Here is a 27,539-nt window from a genome sequence, read left to right as displayed (position 1 = left end):
ATTGATCCCAAAGTTCAAAAAAAACGGTACATGCACATAACCCCTAGTGTTGTAAATCCTTTTCCCCTTCATGGAGTCTTTATGAATTTTCCTTTAAGTATGCAACTTTCTGCTGGGCTCTGAGGTCTGTGCCTTTCTATAGTCAATAAATAGCTGGCACTGTTCTTACCCATGAAGGGGGATTCATACTCCTTGAAAGTGTTATTTCTCAAGAACTCCAGGTATTGGAACCCCTTTTTGCAACTCCGCTTGGATGACTGGCTCAACATCTCTTTTTTCTTCCACGTGTCTCTCTGCTCCTGACTGGGGCACTGTCTTCTTGTGGTCTAGTTTCTCTGATCCCAGCTGGATGTATTCTTTATTAATCCAGTCTCTCTGATGACATGGGACAGGGGAGGAATGGGAGAGAGAGGGAGAGAGGAATCCCTTCCTTCTCACCCATGAGCAATTACCTTTTAGTTCTTTGTCTAACTCTTTTATTTTTAAACCCTTAACTTTCTGTGTATTGGCTCCTAGGTGGAAGATTGGTAAGGGTAGGCAATGGGGGTCAAGTGACTTGCCCAGGGTCACCCAGCTGGGAAGTGTCTGAGGCCGGCTTTGAACTCAGGACCTCCCGTCTCTAGACCTGACTCTCCATCCACTGAGCTACCCAGATGGCCCAACTTTGTCTAACTCTTAACTTGGAATTCTTACTTCCTGAACTTAAGAGTACTCCAGTACTAGACTGACTTGCTGTTATTAATTATAAACTCAAGGAGTCTCCATTTTTTCCAACCATAAAATATTTCCAGTGTGGCCATTATAGACCTTCATCTAACAGCCAAAGCCTATGATCCTCCCTAATCGATTAAGGATTTGTCGACAAGTTATAGGAAGATTCCTTACCCCCTACTCCCATGGGCTGATTTTGCCTGTGATTTAATCAAGCACACATCGCCACTGATGAAGGTATGGGGCGTAAGTACTTCTTGTTTAAGACTTAACTGTCCCTGTTGATTGAGGCGTCAGGGCCTTCTGGGATGACATTAATCGTGGTGAAGGATGGAACCCTTTTCCTTTATCCATGCCCTTCTTTTAAGATTCTGTGACCTTCACCTTCCCTGAGACAGTCCTTCTCTCTGGCATCCGGGAGGCGCACTCTTAGGGTGCACACTTGCTGGATGTGCTACCTGGTGATTTCTTTTGGGAATTGGTCAGATGACAGAACCACTGAAGTCCCTTTCAACTGAGTTTGCTTTTCTGAGCCTATCTTTGTTTCCTTCACATTCTTTCCTTGACAGTTCAATGTAGATGTTCTCTAAGAGCTTGTATGTGATAGTAGGACCTTAATAAATGGTTCTGATTGATTGATCTCATTTCTCTTCTTGTTATATGCACTCTCTCTGGCAGCAAACTCATTCATTCTGAAGGCAAAGGAGAAAAAAAAATTGGCCGTGGAGTTTCAAATCCCACTTAATGAAACATGTGACCTGTGTGATCTTGGACAAGTCCCCTACCTTCCTTCCTTGGGTCTCAGGTTCCTCCCCTGTAAAATGATAGAGCTGGATTAAATGATCTCTCAGGCTGCTTCCAGCTCTAGACCTATGGTTTACTCTGATTTCAGAGATGATTCCCTGGTTCGAATCTCCAGACTCGACCTCTTTTCTGAGCTCCAGAGCCACCATCCCGTAGCCTTGGGGATATCTCTGCTGCCACATCCCAAAAGCGTTTATTAAATACTTCCCAGGTGCTGGGTACTGTGCCAAGTGCTCAAGACATGAAGGTAAAAAACAAAGTCTTTTCCCTCAGAGATCTGTTTACCACTGATGTCTTAGAGAGAATTTTAGGATCAGGGTTCAACTGGACTTGATGGCTTTGGGTTCTATAGCTCTAAATGCTTTGGGAAGAATTTCTTCAGTACATCAAGAAAACTGGGGGCAGCAAGGTGGTTCAGTGGATGGGGAAGCAGGCTCAGAACTAGGAGGTCCTGGGTTCAAATGTGACTTCAGATACCTTTAAATGTGACTTCAGATACCTTTAAATGTGTGACCCCCATTGCTTAGCCTTTACTGCCCTTCTGCCTTGGAACCAATAAACAGTAGTGATTCTTTTTTTTTTTAAACTCTTAACTTCTGTATATTGGCTCCAAGGCAATGGGGGTCAAGTGACTTGCTCAGGGTCACACAGCTGGGAAGTGTCTGAGGCCGGCTTTGAACCCAGGACCTCTCGTCTCTAGGCCTGGCTCTCCATCCACTGAGCTACCCAGCTGCCCCACAGTATTGATTCTCAGATGGAAGGTGAGGGTTTAAAAAATGCATCAAGAAAACTGACCTCCATACATGTAAGACTTTATCGGTGTGGGGGGGACCATCATCGCACCCAGAAACATGTCTAAACGTTTATTTAGAATGCTTTGGCCAACAGACAAAAACTGCAGGCGTGCACGTAAAGTTAAGATCACTTTTGTCTCTGNATAATAAATAATATTATATTATAATTAAATAAAAATAATATAATAATAAAATATATAAAAATAATAAATAAACATCTTATTATTGTACTCTGTCTGCAACCACTTCCTCAACTCACATTCAACATGTTCATACAGAGAGTGGCTACTATTATTCTCAGGAGTATAGGGATAAATCTTTGAGGCCAAAATTTTAATACTAAGTTCATGAGCCCCCACCAGTATATTTTCCATTAGCAATCAGTCAACAGTCATTAACTTTCAGGAAAGGAATTGACTAAAATGATGTTGCAAGAACAGTAGCTACCAAAGTATTTTTCTCATTAGAGAATAAGCTATTTTTGAGGGGAGATTGCTTTATTGAATATATTTGTATCCTTACCATCTAGGACAGAGCCTGGCAGATAACAGGTACTTAAAAATACATGCCAATTGATAGGTTTTACCCTCAAACCTGAGGCATGCTTTTCCCACAAATACATACACCACCTATGAGAAGATTGATCCCAAAGTTCAAAAAAAACGGTACATGCACATAACCCCTAGTGTTGTAAATCCTTTTCCCCTTCATGGAGTCTTTATGAATTTTCCTTTAAGTATGCAACTTTCTGCTGGGCTCTGAGGTCTGTGCCTTTCTATAGTCAATAAATAGCTGGCACTGTTCTTACCCATGAAGGGGGATTCATACTCCTTGAAAGTGTTATTTCTCAAGAACTCCAGGTATTGGAACCCCTTTTTGCAACTCCGCTTGGATGACTGGCTCAACATCTCTTTTTTCTTCCACGTGTCTCTCTGCTCCTGACTGGGGCACTGTCTTCTTGTGGTCTAGTTTCTCTGATCCCAGCTGGATGTATTCTTTATTAATCCAGTCTCTCTGATGACATGGGACAGGGGAGGAATGGGAGAGAGAGGGAGAGAGGAATCCCTTCCTTCTCACCCATGAGCAATTACCTTTTAGTTCTTTGTCTAACTCTTTTATTTTTAAACCCTTAACTTTCTGTGTATTGGCTCCTAGGTGGAAGATTGGTAAGGGTAGGCAATGGGGGTCAAGTGACTTGCCCAGGGTCACCCAGCTGGGAAGTGTCTGAGGCCGGCTTTGAACTCAGGACCTCCCGTCTCTAGACCTGACTCTCCATCCACTGAGCTACCCAGATGGCCCAACTTTGTCTAACTCTTAACTTGGAATTCTTACTTCCTGAACTTAAGAGTACTCCAGTACTAGACTGACTTGCTGTTATTAATTATAAACTCAAGGAGTCTCCATTTTTTCCAACCATAAAATATTTCCAGTGTGGCCATTATAGACCTTCATCTAACAGCCAAAGCCTATGATCCTCCCTAATCGATTAAGGATTTGTCGACAAGTTATAGGAAGATTCCTTACCCCCTACTCCCATGGGCTGATTTTGCCTGTGATTTAATCAAGCACACATCGCCACTGATGAAGGTATGGGGCGTAAGTACTTCTTGTTTAAGACTTAACTGTCCCTGTTGATTGAGGCGTCAGGGCCTTCTGGGATGACATTAATCGTGGTGAAGGATGGAACCCTTTTCCTTTATCCATGCCCTTCTTTTAAGATTCTGTGACCCTCACCTTCCCTGAGACAGTCCTTCTCTCTGGCATCCGGGAGGCGCACTCTTAGGATGCACACTTGCTGGATGTGCTACCTGGTGATTTCTTTTGGGAATTGGTCAGATGACAGAACCACTGAAGTCCCTTTCAACTGAGTTTGCTTTTCTGAGCCTATCTTTGTTTCCTTCACATTCTTTCCTTGACAGTTCAATGTAGATGTTCTCTAAGAGCTTGTATGTGATAGTAGGACCTTAATAAATGGTTCTGATTGATTGATCTCATTTCTCTTCTTGTTATATGCACTCTCTCTGGCAGCAAACTCATTCATTCTGAAGGCAAAGGAGAAAAAAAAATTGGCCGTGGAGTTTCAAATCCCACTTAATGAAACATGTGACCTGTGTGATCTTGGACAAGTCCCCTACCTTCCTTCCTTGGGTCTCAGGTTCCTCCCCTGTAAAATGATAGAGCTGGATTAAATGATCTCTCAGGCTGCTTCCAGCTCTAGACCTATGGTTTACTCTGATTTCAGAGATGATTCCCTAGTTCGAATCTCCAGACTCGACCTCTTTTCTGAGCTCCAGAGCCACCATCCCGTAGCCTTGGGGATATCTCTGCTGCCACATCCCAAAAGCGTTTATTAAATACTTCCCAGGTGCTGGGTACTGTGCCAAGTGCTCAAGACATGAAGGTAAAAAACAAAGTCTTTTCCCTCAGAGATCTGTTTACCACTGATGTCTTAGAGAGAATTTTAGGATCAGGGTTCAACTGGACTTGATGGCTTTGGGTTCTATAGCTCTAAATGCTTTGGGAAGAATTTCTTCAGTACATCAAGAAAACTGGGGGCAGCAAGGTGGTTCAGTGGATGGGGAAGCAGGCTCAGAACTAGGAGGTCCTGGGTTCAAATGTGACTTCAGATACCTTTAAATGTGACTTCAGATACCTTTAAATGTGTGACCCCCATTGCTTAGCCTTTACTGCCCTTCTGCCTTGGAACCAATAAACAGTAGTGATTCTTTTTTTTTTTAAACTCTTAACTTCTGTATATTGGCTCCAAGGCAATGGGGGTCAAGTGACTTGCTCAGGGTCACACAGCTGGGAAGTGTCTGAGGCCGGCTTTGAACCCAGGACCTCTCGTCTCTAGGCCTGGCTCTCCATCCACTGAGCTACCCAGCTGCCCCACAGTATTGATTCTCAGATGGAAGGTGAGGGTTTAAAAAATGCATCAAGAAAACTGACCTCCATACATGTAAGACTTTATCGGTGTGGGGGGGACCATCATCGCACCCAGAAACATGTCTAAACGTTTATTTAGAATGCTTTGGCCAACAGACAAAAACTGCAGGCGTGCACGTAAAGTTAAGATCACTTTTGTCTCTGAAACAACGGAAACCAATGTGGCTAATTATGGGAAGAGTATTGTTCTTGGAAGCCACGTTTAACGATGCCTTAGCAAGCACTTACTGCACGCAGCAGCCCTTCCCCTTCCCCTCGAGGGGGATAAACCGCCGAGGATGAGCCTGTGGACTTGAAGCTGTAGCCTGGAGGCATAAAATATTTTCCTTTTCGCCTTTGGAGCCGAGGTGATCTCAGTGGCCATAAAATTTAGGATCAGAAAACGGTTAACTTTGCTGCTTTCAAAGCCTGTAATCTTCCCAGCCCCAGGTTAAATGCAGATGGTAAAGGACTTTTATAAGCTGGTGCTGAATACAGTGGCAGGACGGTGGGTCGAGCCAAGGAAGAGGAGAGATTTCTTGCGTGTTGGAGTGGGGAGGAGAGCCCTTAAGCGTCATGCAGTCTGAACGTCATCCTGCAGACCCATGAAGCAAGTTCTGGAGAGGGGATGCGCTTGGCTCCAGGTCACGAGGCTAGGTAGGGGCAGAGCCAAGAGTAGAACCCGAGTGTCCTCGGATTGGCCAGCATGGAGTAGTCCATAGAGACGGGAGGACTGGCGTTCAAATCCCACCCTGACATTTAGTCGTTGCTCGACCCATGGCGGATCACTTGACCCGTGTAGAGCATCGGCTTGTTCATCCATAAAATGAAGGGCTCCGATTAGGTGGCTTGTAAGGCTCGCGGCAGGCAGCTCTACATCTAGGATCTACGATTCTGATTTCCAGGCCCACATTCTCTTTTCTGCCTACACCACATGGAATGATGTCCCCAGGACGTCCCCGTGACCTTAACACTAGGATCCTAGAGTAGGAAGGGATCTCGGCAGTGGCCAGTCCAAAGAACATGCAAACAAGACTCTCCTAGGCAGCCCACGCAAGGAGTTTCGGACTTTGTCATCCCACAGATTCCTGGTTTTCTTCTGTTATTCTTCTTCGGTGTTGAACGGTCACTCTATGACCTCAGATGAGGCAGATGTGGGAACAGTTTTCTCCCTCCTGCCTCTCTTAAAGCCCAGATCTGCAAAGCTCCAGGAAAAATATATTTTTACTGGCCCTTGTTAGGGACACTCCATCCCTGGCCAAGAGCCCATCTTTTCTTTATTAAAATAAAGGCTACGGTCTGGGAATCTAAATCCTGTTCTCAGACTTCATCTTCTTAGCCAGCTTCTCACCTTCCAGATCTGTCTTTCTCTTCGGAATCCCTTGCCTTCAATCAACAGTAGTGATGAGAAGCCCACCTGTACCCTCAAGTACTTAAGTTTCTTGCCCAGGAGTTCATAATCCTCCTCGTAATGCCTCCTCGGTCCTTCTGGCAGAAATATTTGTCTTCCCATGAATCACTTGAAAGGCGTAACAGCTGTCCAGCCTCAAGAAACCGCCCGTCTATCCCAGATCCATCCATGGAAAGACAGCAGATCTCTCTATTACTTATGTCAGATTGAGAATAAAATAAAAGGGAATTTAAAAATGACTTTAAACACACACAAAGATAGCTACTTCAGTAGGGAGCCACTAATCACTATTGTTTCAGCTTCCTCTTATTACTGAGTGACCTCTCATTTGGTGGCATGTGGTAGATAATTAGTATTTATATAGTGGTGTAAGTTTTTCAAAGTGCTTTATAATATCTCGTTTGATCTTCAGCATAAAAATGGGAGACGGTACTGTTATTATCCCCATTTTACAGATGAGAAAATAGACGGAATTGGTTATAAGTGACTTGTCCCAGCTAGAAAATATTTGAGGCAGGATTTGAACAGTCTTCCCGATTCCAAGTTCAGCGCTCCATTCACTATTCCACCTTACTATTCTCAATCCTGCATTCCTTTGTAGTTCTTATAATAAGATGATCTTGAACCGATAACTCATAAAGTCCCTTCCATCTCGAAATCCTTTGAGCCTGTGAACTAGAGACTATGTCGATAAATGGTTTTTTTCAGGAGACAAATTAAATATTGGTAACCTACCAACTATGAATGAAATGATGTAGAAACTCTTGTGGATTTCTCAAGAGATGAGCCATAGTCAGTTATAGCTGAATAATTTTAAAATGTCACAGAAATGGGGGGCAGCTGGGTAGCTCAGTGGATTGAGAGTCAGGTCTAGAGACGAGAGGTCCTAGGTTCAAATCCAGCCTCAGACACTTCCCAGCTGTGTGACCCTGGGCAAGTCACTTGACCCCCATTGCCCAACCTGACCACTCTTCCACCAAGGAGCCAATACACAGAAGTGAAGGGTTTTAAAAAAAAAAGTCACAGAAATGGAAGAAAAAGGAACATGAAATTTAAGGTAGGAGTCTTCCCTCCTAATTTTTGTTTCCCTCCATTCATCGATAGGATTGATTATAGGAAAAGGAAGGAAGGATGTTTGAATGTAGGAAACTCCTTTGTGATTTTAAAAGAAGATATATTTCATGTCGACCCAACAGATTTCTTTCCTAAAAAAAAATAAAGTATGTTGCTTGAGAGAAGAGTTTATCATTCATTTATTTGTAGAGGGGATGAAGATGTTCTCTTTGACAGTGTGGAATTAACATTATAATTGGCCAAAGTGTTGATGTAACAGGCAGAGACTCATTTTTACACTGTTGTATTCATTGTGTAGATTCTTCTTCTAGTTCTATTTACGTCAGTCTCTATCAGTTCTTATAAAGTCCTCCATGTTCCCTGATGTCTTCACATGCACCATTCCATACCGAGTGATGCTATTCCAGAAATGGAAATGTCATAATTGATTCCTTCCATCCCTAGTCCCTGGGTACATATTTTGTTTATGTTTTTTTTTTGTCATCACAAACAGTTCTGCTTTGACTATTTTTTGTCAATATTGGCTGGGTCTTGTAACCTCCATGGGATACAGTGTCAAGTCGTCGGATCGCTGGCTCCAAGTTTATGAACAATTTCTCAAATTTGCTTCCATGATTCCAAACTAGTTTTTCAGATCGATCGAGCCAGCTCCGTGCTGCCTGTCATCTTCCAGCTCCTCCAACAAGAAGTGTCCCATTTTTAGCAGCCTTGATAACATGATGGGAGTGGGACGATAGCCGAGGGCTGTTGTTATTTGCATTTCTCAGATTTCTAGATTCTGGACATCTTTCCAGGGTAGTGATTGATAAAGAAACTGCTCTTTGTGGCAGTGCAAGGAAATGAGAAGGGAAAAAATTCTTGGAACTGTAAAACTGCTAATATTGGGCTTGTTTTTAAATTAAAGGAATGGTCTACCTATCAGTAGAACTTGTCAACTTTTATTCTTTGGCTTTTCTTTCCTTTTTCCTTACCTTTTTTTTTTAACCCTTCCCTTCTATCTTAGAATTAATATTCTATATTGGTCCCAAGGCAGAAGAGTGGTAAGAGCTGGATAATGGGGTTTAAGTGACATAGGAAGTGGCTGAGTTTTAGATTTGAACCCAGGACTTTTTGTTTCTCTCATTACACTAACCCATCTAGCTGCCCTCCTTCCTTCCCTTTTCAAGCATGGACACTGTGGATGCTGACATTCATAGGGATCCACTCCATGTTTTTATTGGAATAGGAAAAGGAACCTCCTTGAATGAGGAAACTCCTCTCCCATTGTAGGTCAGCACCTTCTCTGAAAATAAAGACTATTTGAGAGTTGCTCACTAAGGGGTAAACTTGTCTAGCTGGGATGGGCCAGAAACAGAAGCTGAACCCAGGCCTCCCTCTTTCCTAAGGCGGTCCTCTATCCCTCTTTCTGCCATGAGCTCACATTGCTCCCTCTTCCCTTCTTCTCCCTGCCTGGCTTGAAAGCTAGCTCTCGCCGCTCTCCATACGTTGGGTTTTCCTCTCAGAGTATTCATCTCTCAGCCTCAGACGCGACTGGAAAGTAGACGGCAAGGCATTCACCATGTTCCCCCAAACCAATCTGCTGCTCTCAAAAGTGCCTCATTCCTATTGAAAACGCTCTTAATTGCTTGCTTCCAGTCGTGGGAGCTGATGCATTCATCCAGGTCCTTTTCTCCTTTTGTTTATTCCCAGGAGCCCCCGGCGATGTGATTGGCCGGGGGAGGACAGGCTGTCTGGGCACATGCAGCCGTGTTGAAGAGTTCTTGGACACGGCTTCCTCGCTGGCTTTGTCACAGTTGACATTAATTATTGATGGAAGTCTTAGACATAGCGCATGTGCCAGCTCCCATTGCCCGTAACCCAGGCTCCAGGCAGTGGCAGCGGCGGCGGCAGCAGCAGCGGGAAGAGCGGGCTGCCGGCAAGTAGTAGCACCTGTAGCCTTGGGCCGGCCACGTAGCGAGCCCCGCCTTGGGGAACTCTGGGGCACGCTGTCTGACTGCCGGATGATGGGACGATGAACCGTCAGGCTTATTTCTATCGTGTCCCTCCACAGGAGCTGCACCGGAGGACCCAACTTCAGCCAGAACCGGCAAAGACGAAGGCTCTTCAGACTGTCATAGAAATGAAGGTAGGGGCCGGGCGTGCTTGGCAGTGCCAACGAGAGGGTGATGTTGGGGGGCAGCTGAGATGGGAAAACATGCAGCGAGCCTCATCGTTTGTTATAGCTCTTTCCTTCCAGCCCACCAGACAAACAGTCTCAAGCTAATGATCTGTTTTGATGCAGCCTCTTTCTATCTGTGATTCTTGGAGACGGATTCATTAGGGCTCTTCTTTGTGTGTTTGTGTGTCGTCCACCTGAATGGGGCCGACTGGCAAGCACCAGAAGCCTTCCGAAATGCTTTACTAGTTTCCAGAATTCCATTTTAAGGAATCGACTAAATTGACTTGGCTTCCCCAGCCCCCAGTTCAGTGAGAAAAGCCCTTTGGAAGAACCAGAGTTTGCCAAAGGAAGGCTTCTTTGTGCCCAATAGAAGGGGCATTGAGTGCCTGGAATGACATTAACAGGAAAATATTTTTTCCTATTAAAGAGACACTTTCCCTGCCGTGTGTGGGCGGATGAACCTGAACGCGTTTCTTAGTCAAGGTTGGGAGACGATGACAATGGAGAAGGTATTTACAAATTTTCCCTCCTACATCTCCTTCTCCCAAATCAGCTGGGAAGCTAACAGCCGAATAAGCTTCAAAACCTCCTGACACTGGAACACGTATTCGTGGATGCCAGATAATTAAATGCTCATCGGCTAAAAATTAGGAATAATGAAACAATAAAGTTTTATAAGCAGATTTCAGTGAATGGAAACTCAGCTGCCTTCTTCCTTTTTAGTGTCTAGTAACCGAAAGCCTTTTCACTTGAAAGGCTTATGAAAAGGAAGCCTGGCAGAAATTTTCTGTCCTGAGAATGGATGCTTTGGGGCTTGACCAGTTCCCACCGTGTTAATGTCACCTTGAAGGAATAAGAGAGCGTTTCTCAACGGGGACGTGTGCCCTTTGGCAGCTCGAACAGTTGGCCGAGCTGGGCTCGAGGCTTATGACTAACTTGTAGGAAAACTCTGAAGGATGAAGGAAACGCACTGCCAGTCCCTACTTCTGCCCAGGGTCTTGTCATCATTCGATGCACATACTCGGATTGTCTGTTCTAAAGACTCCAAGGTCTGGGGAGGAATAAATGACTCCGTACCATTGACCTTTGGACGCTGGAACGGTTCTTGCCTTCTATACGTATGAGTTTAGAATGTTGTTTAATCAGTAACAATAGCTTCAGCCAAATACAGCAAAGGCCTCTGGGATTTTCTTCTGCATCCCATAAGTTAGGGGAGAGAGGAGTTAGCCCATGGAAAGTGGGTTGGCACCCTTCTGCCTTGGAACTGATACTATATATCTATTCTAAGACAGAAGGTAAAAATTTTATAAAAATAGAATAAAGTGAATGATTAAAATTGGCTTATACATAATATATATGTTATACTGATAAGAATTCCAATAATTTGTTAACTTTGGAGAAACAGAATTAGGTGTAGTATCTAGGGAACCGTCTTGGCGTTAGGAAGACCTTCAGCCTGTGGTATATTCCAGCTCATGACAATGGATAAGACTTTAGAATCAACTTGAATCCCCATTTTATTACTTACTGCCTGTGTGAGCTTGGACTAATTATATAAACTCCCTGATCCTCAGTTTCCTTATCTGTAAGATGAGGGGATAAGGGAAAGCCATGTAGTAGAATGGGAAGAGCACTGATTTTAGGGTGAGTGAACTTGATTTCATATCCTGCCTCTCACCGTGACTTTCTCTGTGGCCTTTGTCAAATCACAACCTCCCTCATTCTCAGTGCCCTCATCTGTAAAAGGAGAGCCTTGGATTAAATGGCTCTGAGGTTCCTTTCAGCTTTAATGCCAGGGTGTTTTAAGTAGATGTCTTCCAAGGTCAAACTAGAAATCTATTAGTCAACCAACAAATATTTATTAAATATCTGCTTGGTGTCAGTTCTCCTTGGTAGCTGGGCTACCAAGATAAAAATGAGATAGTCTCTGCCTTCAAGGAGTATGCTTTTGAATAAATGGGCCATTAACGGCCATTAACCCTCTCAATGACCCAGCAAAGCTCCAAGACTGTACATTATAGACAAATTGCATCAGTGGATGGGAATTTCTATACTGGATGCTCTCTTAAATCCATGAAATTACAGGAGCCTAAAACAAGCAACCTATCTCATCAACAGGAGTTCTCAAAATCCCTATTGAGAAAGCTGGGCATCTCAGCTCCTATGTGGAATCTTAGAGGGCCATTGGCTGTTTCATAAAAGCGAACACTCCCCCAGCATTAGTGATGGACATTCAGTGTTATACCCACTCTTGTTACCCTTTTTGAATGGTTTTTGAACATTTTTTAAAAAAGAGAAACTAAGAGATGATGAGGTTGGAGATTTAGGGCTGAAATAGGCTTTTGAGGTCTCACATTGGTTTCTATTCACTGCTTCCATCATTATAATCCCATGCCCCAAAGGGGAAAATCCCCAGAATTCTTAAAAGTTAATATTTAAAATCTTTCAATTTAATAGAATAACATGGAAGTCCATTTTGAAGGTGGACACTGATGAACAAATTTAGCAATAATGTAAGGCTGCAGTATTGCTTTATGCACATAGCTGACAATGCTCAAATCATTAGGCTACATAATAAGAGTGCTAAGACATGGAAGAATTTGTCATTCCTTAACACCTATTTCACTTTTTTAGGATGAGTTAAGTTGCAGGCTGTTAGAATACTCAGGCTCTGCATGTTTTCTCAGCATTCAGACACTCAGGCTTTGAACTTCCCTTCTACTCCAAGTGATGATCCTTTTTGGAGTTGGATGGGAAACAGTTGAGGAAGGCTCAGATTCTAGAGCTGACTACCAGGGGGCAGTTTGAACAAGTTGGTAACCCTATTCTTGGTTCAGAATGAGTGGAACTTGTATTTCAGCAGTGGTGAGGGCATCTAGCTCTCTCAGACAAGATTTAATATTCTAAGTTTCATATTAACTTTTAGCCAAGGCTCTGAGTCGAACAACCTTTTCCCAAATTTCCAGTTACAAAGCCATGAAAAAGAGATAAAAAGGCAAATTAATTTCTAACTGAAATGCTGCTTTAGGTAACAACAATCCTTAATTCGTATGTTGATCCTCTAAACAGCCCCAGAGCAACTTTTCAATTTCTTTCATCTGTCACCCATCAGAAAAAGACAGTAGGTGTGAGATTCCTTGAGCTCTTGCTCCAAATAAAGTCCTACTTGGAACCACTGAGAAACATTTCTGTTTTGCATACTCAGTAAGTTTCCTATTGAACAGGATTATTCTTTGTGAGACAGATTCTCTGCACATCTTAAAATCACGAGTTCTCCAGGCAGAAAGCATTTGTCAGTGAGGGGATAGAGAAATATTATTTTCCCAGGTAGTTCTGATAGTTTTGCCTTCTGGCAATCAATTATAGAGGTATTGTTCAAATCACTTGAATTAAAATGGAAGGACCTATTGTGAATAAAGTTATCTGTGGTTTATCTTCTTTCAGAGAACACCTTGTTTTAATTTTGATCGAGATTTGATATGGCAGGTATGTTATGTATGGTTTGCACTAGAAAATTGCTTGTGTGTCTTAGAAAACGTGTGTGCCTTTGTAGATATAGCTGTATTCCACCTTTTCCTGCTTTAATGACTCAATCCTTAAGGATTTAAAAAAAAGTTTCTCCTTTCCATTGTTATAGGATATTGTCAAAAGAAAAAGGACTATTTCCATCATGGAATCACAGAATCTTAGAATTGAAAGAGACCTTGATTGGACATCTAGTCTAATTAGTACCTGAATAAAAATCTCTTCTCTAACCTCCCTGATGTATCATCTTCTAGCTTTAGTTTGAAAATGTCCAGTTATAGAAAATATGCTATTCTGCCCTAGGACAGCTCATACTATCCTTGGATAGCTTTGATTATTTTTAGGCCATTCCATTGCTCTCCTCTCCACATCTAGACTCTTGACAACTTTTGCCTTTTACTCTTAGTTCTGTTCTCAGAAAAAGCTAATCCTTCTGGAGACTGCAAACAGAACCCAACTGGTTTGAATTTTTGATCATTGCAAATTTTGCACCTTATTCCATCCATTTGGAGTTAAGTATAACAGCTTTTGTGCTTCTGTTTTTATTTTTTCACTCTGATGAAATAGAAAGGCAAGAAATTGTCAGTAGCAAAAAATGGGCAGGTTCTTGTTCAACTGGTCTTTTCAAAGGTATTCAGAGTCAAAGTCTCCTCTTCATGAATAGCAGGTGGGAGTTATGCCAGTCAATCATCTTAAATCAATCAAAGATTTAATAAGTGCCTACTATGTGCTAAGGGCTTCTATAAGTAGATAAAATGGGTTCAGGTGCACATACTTATGGCACCCTCACCAAGTCGTCTGAGAGTTGTGCTCATAAATACATGGCTCCATTGGAGCTCATTTCAAGCAATGGCAGCTCTTGAGTGAGTAATGTACCCTAGAACGGAATGGCCTCAGGGAGCAATTGTAGTACTTTACTAACAGAAGGAGTTTATTTTATTTTTAAAATTGGCAGCCAAATGGGCTAACAGAAATGAGAGGACCCATCCATGGACAAGTCCTGGCTTTTGTTCCATTGGGTCAGGTGATGCATAGCCACTGTGGCTCAGGGCCTGCTGAAGAAGTCATTTTCCTAGGATCCTCTATTTAGAGGTGGGAGGTACTTTAGAGATGGTCTAACATGACTCCCTCTCTCTTCCTTCTTTTTAGAGCTGAGGGATGAGATTCAGAGAAGGAAGGGATCTTCCCAAGATCACACAGATAGTATCAATGATGAGATTCTTTCCCAGCTCCTCTGTTCCAATCCTATGTCCTTTCCACTAAATCAGCCATCCAACCTCTTCAGTTTGAGAATCAGTGATTTACACACTCACACACACACACATAATTTGTTAATAATATAATAAAAATATGTATCTGCATGTATAGACTGTATGGCTATGCACACATGTACATGCATACATTTATACATGTGCATCTATTATGCAACACATGCATGCCAGATACTGGCATCCCCAAATGGGAAAAATAATAGCACCTGCCCTAAGGTTTGTTGTGAGCCTTGATAAGATAACATATAGGAAGCACTATGTAAACCTTGGAGTGTAGGTTGGTCACCAAGCCGACATACCATTTTAGCTCCCTAGAACTCTGAGAGAAGAAGAGACTTGCTCAGAGTTAGTACACGGCAGGATTTGAACCCAGGTCTTCTTGGATCTTCCATCCACTCCCCTCCATTTCCCCTTCTTTGCCACTCTTGCATGGTGCCGTCCTTTTGGGGTACTTGGCCTGACCATGAGTGTACCCACACACATTTGGTGAGGTCTGCCATACAACAAACACTTGCTGGGTTGTCTTGAGCCTGATTGGACTCTTTTTCCAAGTTTGGGCTGGTCTGTGGCCAAGCAGAGAGAGAAATGACAAGGTGGGGTGACGAGAAGGGAGGCTCGTATTACTGGATTCATCACTCGATCGGGCCAAGCTGGATATGGGTCTGGCCACATTCCCTTCATATTTCTGGCCAGCCCTTTGTGCCTGCCAGGTTGTGTGCCTGAGCCCAGGGAGCGGGGGCAGAGATATGGTGGAGAAGAATAATCAGTCGATCAGCTAATGTTTCTTAGGTACCTACTGTGTGCCAACCTCTGTGCTAGGCAGAACAATGAAAGGGCTCCTGCCTTCAAGGTAGGGGTGTGGGAACAACCTCCTCACATAAATGTAAATAAACGGGAAGGAAATACTAAGGGCCATCAGTCAACAATTTCCTTTAATATTGCACATTTGAAGTGACAGCCTCTTGGATTCACTAAGGAAATACGTGTCCTCACTTGTAAATGGTTGGAGCTCAGCATTCACCCTCTAGTCATTATTTTATCAATAAGATTTTCCATTAAATGCTTTCTGGCTTTAATAATTTAAGAGGCAGTGTGATGGAGGGGAGGAGTGCCGAGCAGGGTCTAGTTTCTATTTTGAGTTCATGTATTTGTTAATTAAACAATTGCAGGCAAATCATTTCCTTGGCCTATGTTTCCTCATCTGTAAAATGGGAGTAAGGTTGGACGAGAAGTCCTCTGAGGTCTCTTTTAGTCTTAAATCTGAGTTTATATATTGATCTCATTGAGAGATATGTTTAGGAATGGATATACTCTGTAAGTCTTGGCCCACATGCCCTAGTAGATACAAAACTGGCTGTGGGACTAGAAAGTTCTGAGTTCAAGTTCTGCCTCTGATGATCCTGGCTTGTGCTCTAAATAGTATTCTGAGACTCTTGGTTACAGAGGTGTTGGCTGGCACTGGTAGAGGGAGACTGCTTACCCAGGAGCTCCCTGGCCCATTGAACTCCTAGGCCCCATCCCTGAGCTTTGGCCAAAGGCAATGAAGATTTTGACCTGGGGCAGAACTCATTCTCACCTCCTTGTCATCAGGAGTTAGATTTTTACAGAAGGCTCACCAGCAGCAGTGAGTTTATTACACCTCCATTAAGAGTGTAGAAGAGAAGGATATTGGTGACTTTTTGTTCCTGGGTGACCTATGCCCAGAGACATTTTTCCTGCCTGCTTTCCCTTCTCAACTGCCCTGTGAGTCTTTAAAAAAGTCTCTATTGATATTTTCTGTTGCCTGCATCCTCACAGTTATCCCAAGTAACCCTGCCCCTCCCCAGGAGCCAGCCAATGTGACAAATAGTAATTTTTAGAGAGGAAAAAAATCAACAGAACTAATCAGTTCATTGGAAATCTGAAGACCTGTGTCACTGTGGACTGCTTCTCCTGTTTCTTTGAGTCCCCTTTGTTCTTTGGGGAGCCATTCTTTCCATTTCTCTTAGCGGAGTTACTGTATGTACTCTTGTCTTGGCTCAGCTTTCTTCACTCTGCATCAGTTCAGGTAGATCTTTCCAGGCTTCTCTGAACTTGTCATATGCATCATTATTTCTTCTAGTGAAGTAATATTTGATTACATTCACCTGCCACAATTTATTTAGCCATTTCCCAGTGGACGGGTCTCCATTTTGTTTGCAATTCTTTGCTATCACAGAAAATGTGGCTATAAATATTTTGGAGCATTTGAGGACTTTCTCCTTATTGATGACTCCCTTGAGGTAGAAGCCGAGTAACACAATCTCTAGTTCAAAGGGTGAGGCTATTGTAGGCACTTTTTAGGGTTTTTTAGTCATTTGTTTAATTTCAAATTGGTTTCCAAAGTGATTATGCCATTTCACAGTTCTACCAGCAATGAATCTGTATTAATTAGGAATCTTTGGACTCCACCTCCCAGAATCCTTTTTCATTACGCCGCATCCTTTTCCTTTCATCCCAAAGCTGCTCGCTTACATTGTTTGTATAAAGTTGGCTGTGACTCTGCCTCTTGCTCTCTTTTTTCTCCACATCTGTGGCTGGGTGAGTTCTCTAGTTTTTATGTTCCTTTGCTTCAAGTTAGTATTAATAAACTCTATAAAAATAATACTTGAGGTACGTTGGATATTCACTTTAATTCTCTTACATTCATTTGCCTATCATTTCCCAACCAGTCCAACATTGATTATATCTGTTTTTGGTCATTTTGCCCTGTGATTTATACAAGGCTAATGGCCATGGGGTCAGGAAGACCTGAGCTTCAGCCTAGCCTCTGATACTTCTGAGTCTCAGTTTCCACATCTATAAAGGGAGATAATAGGAACTACTCCACAGGGTTTATTGTAAGACTTAATGTAACATTTATCTTTTGAAGTGTTAAGAGAAATGTCCTTTTTTTTACTTTCCGTCTTAGAATCACTACTGTGTATTTGGTACTGAGGTAGAAGAGTAGCAAGGACTAGGCAATGATGGGGGGGGTGGGGTTAAGTGACTTGCCCAGGGTCACACAGCTGGGAAGTGTCTGAGGTCAGATTTAAATCCAGGACTCCCATCTCTAGGCCTGGCTCTCAATCCACTGAGCCACCCAGCTGCCCAGAAATGTCATTTCTTTGGTTCATTGTCCAACGTCTCTCCTATCTGGGGGTGCCCGATATCAGCCATACTTAGGTTTGGCCTGATGGAGGACGTTACCCACCTTGCCAGAATCCTTCACTCCATGACAAGAAGCTGGGCTGGTCCTGGAAGGTGTAATGATTCCTTGAGCCCCAAATGGAACTTGATCTAAGTCCCAGGAAACAGTCAGGAGGAGGTTGCTAGAATTTTGAGGGCATTCACAGTCTTTTCAGATCTCGGGCAGCATAGAAACAATCGAGCTTAGTGACTGGTTTGCCATCAGTAGTGCTTCTGGTGGCTCCATTCCACGTGGGTGCCACCATACTGTCTCCCTTCCCAGAGCTGTAGCCTACTAGCAGCACTCCTAGCCTGGCGGAATCCTGGAGTTTCTGGCATTCCCGATGACTGTGTCTTCCGGTCTCCAAGCTTTTTGCCCTGGTGGTGAGAAATGCTGGTCCTCTCTCAGGGCCAGCTGATTGCCTGGCATGCTTACTGATGCCGAGGCAACAAGCTGGGCTAATCCGCGTGAGTGAAGGTGGCTGCTCAGATTTGGGTTTTTCATTTTGGCTATGGCTCCCGGGGTGCTGGAGAGAGGCAGCCCTCTTTTTCCTTCGAGCTTCAGATGACCTAGTGCTGGCTGTTTATTTAGGGATTGCAATTTCCTTACTGGCTAGCAGGGGAGCCAGGAGGGTTGGGGAGGCAACCACAAGGCGAATGTTGACTTCCCTCTCTAAGTTTCCATCATGATAATGGGCTGTCACGTGCCCTGGATGGAAAGTCATTGAGTTTCCCATCCATCCCCTTGGTGCCCCTGGATCCGGTCCCGCCTGGATTTAAGAGGCCCCTGTTGTAGATTTCCATGGGCCAAACCAGTTTTGAACGCAGCTGTTTTTTCAGGATCAGAGGAGTTCCAGAAAGGCAGTACAGGTAGTGAGGGGAGGATTGGACTTAGCGTCAGGAAGTCCAGAGTTCAAGGGTTTCCTCTAATGTATACTAACCAGGATGGTATAGAGCTTGGTCAGAAAGTCCTTCAGTTTTGTCTTACACTGTGGCCCCATTTGGGGTTTTACCTGGCAAAGATCCTGAAGGGTTTGCCATTTATTTCTCCAGCTCATTTTAGAGATGAGGAAACTGATGCAAACTAGATCAAGTGACTGGCCCAGGGTCACACAGCTCCTAAGTATCTGAATTTAAACTCATATCTTACTGACTCCCAGCTCAGCACACTATCTATTCTGCCACCTAGTCAGGAAGACCTATGTCTTCAGGAAGTCCATGAAGTCCTGCCTTTGGCATACGTTTGACTGTGAGTTTGGGCAAGCAATGCCACTTCTGTTTCCTGGGCAGCTCTATAAGAATCTAAGTCACAGGGGAGAGATAGGTGGCATGTGGATAGTCCGGAGGATCTGGGTTCAAATCTGGATTTTAACACTTGAGCCTTTGCTCTTCTGTCTTAGGGTTGTTACTAAGACAGAAAAGTGTGGATTAAAAAAAAAGAATCTAAGTCACAGAGAAGGGCTCTCTCTCTATTGGGAGTTCTTCACATTGATGAAATACTGGATCTGGACCATAGAAAAATGGGTGGGGATGTAGGTGTCCAAATAGAGAACTGTGGAAATGGCGATGAAAAGAAGAATTACCAGGTAGGAGGACTTCTTCATTCAACTTTTTCATGAAAAATCCGGTTTCCAATTCTCATCTTTTTCTATTTCCTTCTCCCCATCCCCCATAGCCACTCACTGACTATGTGAGACATGAAGGCCAGGCTGAGTTAGAATTCCAGCTGCTCCTTAGATTCAGAGATTGGGAGTAGGATGGAGATTGCAAGTCATCCCTCAGGAGGGTGGAGTGAGACCCAAGCGATGACTGCTTTCTCATCTGGAAGCCGTTTGGGTGACTCAGTCCTTCCCCCTCCCTCTCTGGTACCATCCCTGCTTTGCTCTCTGATCTTCAGAGAGGAAAAAAAGATTGTTTGGATGAAGCACAAAAATAGGATGGCTTCTGGATGGCAGGAAACCTTCCCCCAAGACCACAAAGATGATCCCTTTTGGGTTACCTGCTCCATCATTTCACCCAGGGCAGCCAGCCAACAGAAACTGTCTTTGGGTTGTATTTTCCCAGGTGTCCATGGCACTCTCTCCTTTGTGGACTTCTGTGGTAATTTCAGAATCTCTGCCTGGCCTCTCATCACACCCTGGTCCTGCCATGCCCAATTTCTTGCCCTTGGCAATCTCTTAGTAGGATTTTAGGGAACACATCCCAGGATATGGAGACTGCGATTTTGTCATCATGAGGAACTCAGGATGGGAATTCTCTCTCTTTGTGCAGATTGTAAACCAGCTACTATTTAATAGTTCCTTGATATTTTCTTGCAGTCTCTGAAGATCAAGAGACTTGGGAAGCCAAAGGAAATGGATGTAGAGATTTTAGTGTGTCCTTGAAGACAAGATCTGGGTTCAGATGCTGCCAGGAACTCTTACCAGCTGTGTAACCTTCAGAAAGTCACTTCTCTTTTTCCCTAATCTGTAAAATGGAAAAAATATGGCTCTTACCTACCAGGGTTTTTGTGAAGATGTAATGAAATCACTTCTATACCTATATAATGAGCACCTTGATTTGAAAGAGGAGATGGGAGGTACCTCCTCTTGCTTCTCTGTAGAGGTAGGGACTATTAGTGTAGAGCAGTGATTCCCAAAGTGGGCGCCACTGCCCCCTGGTGGGTGCTACAGCGATGCAGGGGGCGGTGATGGCCACAGGTGCATTTATCTTTCCTATTAATTACTATTAAAATTAATAAAATTAATTTCTAGGGGACTAAGTCATATTTTTTTTTTCTGGAAAGGGGGCGGTAGGCCAAAAACGTTTGGGAACCACTGCTGTAGAGGATCGTATACCCCACCAGATCTTTGATTTTATGTGTGTTCTTATTCATGCATACAGTGATTTGCAAATCTTAAAGTCCTCATACATATGTGCAAGTATTATCCTTTATTGTTACTGTTATTATCGCACAGGCTCCCCCAACTAGTAAGTCTCAGAGGTGGGGACGGAACCCAGTTCTTCCAGACTCCAAGCCCATCGCTCCTTCTGCTCTTCTCTGCTGACTTGGCCAGGGATGTGAGATAACTTTTTGCTTAAACAAAACATACTTAGCTTATATAATAAAAGAATAGAATTAGAACACAGTGCATCCTTAAGCCAAATAGAAATCATTTTAAACTCACCGTGCCACTGTTTGCAATCATAAACGTGTGGACTCTTGAGGCTTGTTTTTGTACCTTAAGGAAACAATTTATGGAGCTGGAATTTGGGGAATTTCTTTGAGGTTGCTGATAGCTTTTATCTGTCTGTGTGTTTTTCTCCTTCAGTCTTCATGTTCCTCACCATTTGACACTATTCCTTTTTGCTTCATGCTTCGTGCCTTTCTCTTTTTTAAATTCATACGTACGTAGAGTTTTCATGTCATCCAAATTTCCCCCTCCACAGAGCAAACCTTTAGGAAGATCAAAAAAAAAAGAAGAAAAATTTCAGCAAAACTAACCAACACCTAGAAAAAGGATTATAGGCCTTGTTACACACCCATAGCACCCCCCCCCCCAACTTCTGCACAGAGCAGTGGGGGGTACTTGGGCTTTTAGTGTTCCTATAATTCTTTTGATCCCCTTTTTTTTTACTACAACTCTTTGCATTTTGACTTTGGTGATGAATGGAACATTCTTAAAATAAAGTGTTATCGATAGCTTTTGTTTTAATATGAACTACATATTCTACTGTCTCTCATCTTCCCCCCGTTCTCAGGAAGCTATCCCTTGGAGCAAAGAATTAAAGAAAAAGAGAGGACAAAAAAATCCCAAACCAGTTATGCAACACTAATCAATATTTTGAAAAAGTCTGGCAGTAGATACATTATAACCCCACCCCCACCCCATCTCCGCAGAAAGTTGGAGGGAAGTTTTGTTGTTCTTATTATTCAGTGATTTTGGTCATGTCTGACTCTTCATGACCCCATTTGAGTTTTTATTGGCAAAGATACTGGGGTGGTTTGCCATTTCCTTCTCTAGCTCATTTTACAGATGAGGAAACTGAGGCAAATCGGATTAGGTGACTTGCCCAGGGTCACACTACTAGCAAATGTCTGAGGTCAGTTTTAAACTCAGGGAGATGATGAGATGATTCCAGATCCAGATATCTGTGCACTGTACCACCTACTTGCCTTGCTGGGGGAAGTACCTGCTCCTCTCTCTTCTTTGGGGCCAAGTTGGTCATTTTAATTTTGCAGCTTTCTTTGGAAGGAAGGAAGGAAAGAAAGAAGGAAAAGAGGAAGGAAGAAAACTTATTAAGCATTTACTGTGTTCCAGGCACTGTACTAATCACTGGAGAGGCAAATAGAAACATAGAGTCTTTACCCTCAAGGAGTTTCCATCCTAATGGAGGCAGTACATAAAAGGGAGCAGAAAAGAGGGTAGGAAGGAGGGAAAGTATTCAGCGCTAAAGCCTAGAAAGTTAGAAACAAGTCCTGGAGAGGAATGAAGGCAGGCTGGTCTGGGCCCCTTCATGAAATAGAGGCTCGCCAAAGGATAAATTCACCACTGGGAGAAGAGGGATAGGCTTTGAGTTAGATGAGGAGGTAGCAGGGGTGTTGGAGGATTTCAGGATGAGGATGCCCTAGGTGCCAAAGGAAGGTCCATGATGAGACAGCAGGAGAGAAGAGATTCAGAAGTGCTGAAGGTCAGGAATGGAGCCCAGAGCATCTTCCTCCTCTTGGCCTCCAACTAGGGCTCTGCTCCCAACTTCAGTCTTTGCATGAGTTGCTTATCCTCCTCCCTTTCCACCATTTTAAGGGGTTCACTGAGAAATTCCATCTTGTAGTCATTCATTTAGTCAGCAACCATTTATTAAGTGTTTAGTATGTGGCAGGCACTGGGAATCTTAGTGTTGTCTAAGGCTCACAATGGTTAACTCTGGGAAAGCCAGTGCAGGATTCAAGTCTAGATCTTCTTGTCTTTTAGCCACTGCAACATGTTACCCTCTTTGTTTCCATTTGGTATTTACAAGATGAATCCTTGAAGACCAACCCCTGTGCCATTTCTCCAATGATGCCAACCCTATGTTGTCTTATTTGGTAAACCGTCCTCAATGGTCCATTGGAACAGGGGCCAGAAAATGGGTATTTCCAGTGATGAACCTGGTTAAAAAATAGATGTTAACAACAGATAATGGTACAATGGGGAAAAAGCATTTTGAACTTTTTGAGTTAAGCTATAATTTGGACTTCTTCAGAATGTGGGATTTTCCATCAACAAAAAATATTTCTTTCTTTCTACTTATAAAAGTCCATTTTGTACCTTCTCATGCTATATACAGTTCTTCATCTTTTCAAGGTCTGATGATTAAAAACAAAAAATAAAAAGCAGTTCACCACCGATGATGAGCCATGAATTCTGTTTTTCTAATGTATTTCATGCCAAACCTTTCCTTCTGTTTCTAGTGATTAACTTGGCCCCTTAGAACAGTGGTTAGCCCCATACAATAAATCCTTCCAGAGTCTACATGGCCAAAGGTTGTAGGTTTGGAAAGTTCTGCTCCCATCCCCAGCAAGAGAGGTTTTAAAAAGGAAGCCGACCAGAGCCTCTGTGGTGTCCAGTAATAATAGTTTCATGTTTTATTTTAAATAGAGGGTAATATAATTATGCAGAGACATTTCCTTCTCATTGGATCATGTCTTCTTTAGACTAAGTTGACCCTTTTTGTGTGCTCGTCTTCTGCCATGTCCCTGGACCGAAGCACAGGACTTGCTAAGCTCTGTGGAAGCTGCTGGTGGGCGTTCCGAGGACCCTTTATTAAAATGGAAGGAAAATATATTGGCATTCATCTTTAATAATGCATCACTGATCGCTTCTTAGTACATGTGGAAGGAGAGTACACTGTGACATCCAGCAATGGCCCAACTGTAATGGCAGATGACTCAGTTTTATTGCCTTTCTGATTTCCCTCCTACTCCCTCCCTTCCTCCTTCTCCCACAACATTCTGCTGTTCCTAGAGAGGAACAAAATTTGTTTCTCAGTTGTTTAACAGAACTATCAGTTTGATGTTCAAAAGAAAAAGTGATGACATCGCAACCAGGAGAAGAGGCCCCCCCAAAGGCATTATGAATGGTGGTATGCATGCAGATGTACACATCTGTCTTATGTAGGCACATGAGCACATATATGGTACACGAATGTGTACATGACTTGGGATCATATTTACAGTTTATTTTTTAAATGTTTATTTTAGCTGCAGAAAGTCAGGAACACTTTTTGCCCTTTGCTTTCTTACAATCTTGGGAGATTTTCTTCCTGTTTATTCCATTTTTATCTAGAATTTTGTTGTGGTTATTGTCATTATCATTATCGTTTATGTCAAATTAAAATGGTAAGCCATTTCCAAGATTTCCAAAGCATTTTCCTACCAACTGGGAGATTATATATGTATATATATCATCTCATTTTATTGATGGGAACTGTGATATCTAATACGGGTAGGTAATTCCTACTAAAAGTCCCTCTGCCAATATAGATCAGTAGCTCCTTGATAATTTATATTTTTAGGCTTTTTTAACTGAAATTTACCATTTTCTTTAACGATTTAAAAACTTTTAGTTTTTAAAATTTCAAGATTTAGTTTTGCGAAGGAGTCCAAGAGGCTTCGTCAGACTGCGCAAGAGGTCTATGGCACAGAAAGGGTTAAGAACATCTGCCTTAGAGAGTTGCCTAGAGCAGAGGGGGCAGACAGGTGGCCTATAGGGCCCACAGCACTTCGGATGGAAATAATGGGGAATATTTAACAAAATCAACAAAAATGTAGTAGAACCTAGAAGATGTTAATATGTGGTTTTCTAACTCAACGTGGGTCCAGGAGGGATCCTTGTGTACATCTTAGTGGCCCTTTCTCTAGTTGAGTTGGACACCACTTGTCTCAAGGATGGAGAGGTTTAAGAACTTGCCTAGGTTCACACAACAGAGGTGGGACTGGCTGCCAAGGCTTGTTCTCTATCCACTAAGCTTTGTACATAGGGATGTGCATGTAATAGAATAACAGCTATAATTTCTATAGAACTTTGAGATACATTGAGAACTTTCTATATTTTATCTCATTCGATCCTCCACACTTTTGGAAATAAAGTGCTATCAGGAGATTGGGTGCTGGTTGCTGTGGCAGGTCTGAGTGGGAAAGTGGTCAAGTTCAATATGTTTACTCTCTCAAAGTCTCTGCTTCCTCTTCAGTAAAGCTGAGGTAAGGATATTCCTATTGCCTCCCTTACTGGCTCATTGGAGGGAAAGCAAGTTTTATAAGCTTCCTACTTTTCCTTTCGTACCATTTTATCACTTTGAAGAAACATCTACCTCCTTGCTTGACCAGTCATTCCATTCTCTCTTCAGCATGACTACCATTTGAGAGAGAGAGAGAGAGAGAGAGAGAGAGAGAGAGACAGACAGACAGACAGACAGACAGACAGACAGACAGACAGACAAAGAGAGACAGAGACAGGCAGAGACAGACACAGACAGACAGACAGAGACAGAGAGTCAGAGAGAGACAGAAACAGAGAGACAGAGATAGAGACAGACACAGACACAGACAAAGACACAGACACAGAAAGAAAGAGACAGAGAAAGAGTGAGAGAAGAGAGATAGTAGGAAGCACAAGAGAAGAGTAAAATGAAACCTAGCTGAAATCTTTCCTAAAATCATAATCAAATACTCTTCTCTGGGATGTATGGGATGTGCAGGGAGGACTAGCACCTCCAGTGAGAGGGCTTGCTGAGCTTTTTCCAGGGCTGCTCATCTACCTTTCGTTGCTACCAGTTATCCTGTTCTCATTGGTGGCTCCAAGAAACTTTAGCATTCATAGTGGCCACACCCCAGTAAAACCTTGGCAGATAGGCTAAACCAGATTGAGGTGAAAGGCTTCAAATTCATCAGTAAATTAGAGGAATGTCTACTCTAAGCATATGAAGACTTTCCCTGGTGGAGAGGACGAATGAGAACAACTTATTCCAATGGTCATGAAAATGTCTGAAGCAAGCTCTGTGGAGGGGAGGTTTAGAACTTGATCAGACATCGAAGAAGCCAAGGTCGTCTTCTGCATCCTGGGCCATAACTAGTCATCCTGACTTTTGTTTTGCCACAAGAATTGGATGATTCTGGAAGAGAGAGTAAGACTGATAACTTTGTGTAACTCTGCTTCACTTCAATCTAACTCACTCAAAAGCCAAGACGTCACCAATGATGCCATTAGTCCTCTTTGAAAAAAAAGGAATGAACAACAACAACCCAATTTTTCATCTCTTCCAGTACCTGAATTATAATTCACTAGACTACATTACTTCAGCTATGTATTCTTTTACTCTATTTATCTTTGACATCACTTCTTTATTGGCCATTCTTGCCCTTTCCTTTTGAGGCCAAAGATAATACTCCTTAGATGAGAAAACAAGCAGACTTGAAGTCAAACAGTTTTATTTCCTGTTCATCATGAATGAGCTAATCCTCTTTGAGCAAATGTCCAATCTCTTCTTTCATCCTTTATGATGGGTTACAATCTTTATTCACATGGGTGGCATCAGAAATTTATCAGGGACAGAAGACAACCTGAAACAATGAAATAAGAAATAAGAAAGCTTATGTTGGGGAGATGGGGTTATGTTGGTGGGGACCTGAGAAAGCATCTCTAATATGGAGAACTCGTCCTGGGATTTCCAAGCTCTTATGTCCTTGACTTTATCTTTACTTCTTTGACTGTTCTTTTGCTTGTAGAAGATAGCCCATCCAACAGATTTTCCTCCAAACTATCTCAATGATCACATTAAATTCACACCTATCCTAGCAAGGTGAATGAAGGTAATCGTGGGAAAAAATCCTTACATTGACTTCTGAATATCCAGATAATTATGTCAATTATGGGAGAGACTTTTTCATATAAGACTTAAGTTAAGACTAGAAGGCAATCAGTTTGCAGGCTCACTCCATTTCATTATAACCCTCACAGATTATACAAATGAAATGAGAAGAACATCTCATACAAATAGTACAACAGACTGAGATGTAGATGGATGAAAAATTTTACCAAAAATCATCTCAGCACTTTCTTCTCATTGGACTACTGAAGTTTTATAATAATTATAACAATAATATGATAATAATTTTAAGGTAGCACTCCTGTATCTACTAGTTTTGTGACCCTAGGCAAGCCATCTATCCTTACTACGTCTCCATTTCCTTGTCTATAAAATCATAATCATGTTTCTTATACCATATACCTTACAAGGTTGTTGGGTAGATCAGATGAGCCAATGCATGTAAAACATTTTCAGCTAATTGGCGCAGTGGATAGAGGGTTAGACTTGAAGTCAGGAATGCCCGAGTTCAAATCCTGAATCAGACCATTACTACCTTCGTAAGCTAGGGCAAATCATTTAACGACTATGTGGTTATTTGCTGCCATTTTAGAGTCCCGAAGTTGCCTTTCTTAGGTATGGCTGTTAGTGCTTTATGTAGAAGCTATCATCAGCTGCAGCTTTCATGAGCACATACTGCCAACAACCTTGAAGGGAAATCCAAGTCTTCTGCTCCCTCACAATTCATAAGGTTTTCAAAGGGGGACATGGAGAGAGAGAGAGAGAGAGAGAGAGAGAGAGAGAGAGAGAGAGAGAGAGAGAGAGAGAGAGAGAGAGAGAGAGAGAGAGATCTCAAC

General features: G+C 42.7%; 1 protein-coding gene across 1 annotated transcript in view; it reads left to right on the top strand.

The window, feature by feature from the left end:
* The window catches only part of ERC2 (ELKS/RAB6-interacting/CAST family member 2), a 743,930-nt gene that overhangs the window by 186,134 nt on the left and 530,257 nt on the right, over window positions 1–27,539 (top strand). The window contains exons 4-5 of the mRNA XM_044675466.1: window positions 9,770–9,844; window positions 13,322–13,363. Coding sequence (XP_044531401.1) covers window positions 9,770–9,844; window positions 13,322–13,363 — 117 coding nt within the window. The remainder of the gene's footprint in view (window positions 1–9,769; window positions 9,845–13,321; window positions 13,364–27,539) is intronic.

This window comes from Gracilinanus agilis, chromosome 1 (assembly GCF_016433145.1).
Source record: "Gracilinanus agilis isolate LMUSP501 chromosome 1, AgileGrace, whole genome shotgun sequence".
Classification (NCBI taxonomy): Eukaryota; Metazoa; Chordata; class Mammalia; order Didelphimorphia; family Didelphidae; genus Gracilinanus; species Gracilinanus agilis.
This window is presented reverse-complemented; position numbering and strand designations above follow the sequence as displayed.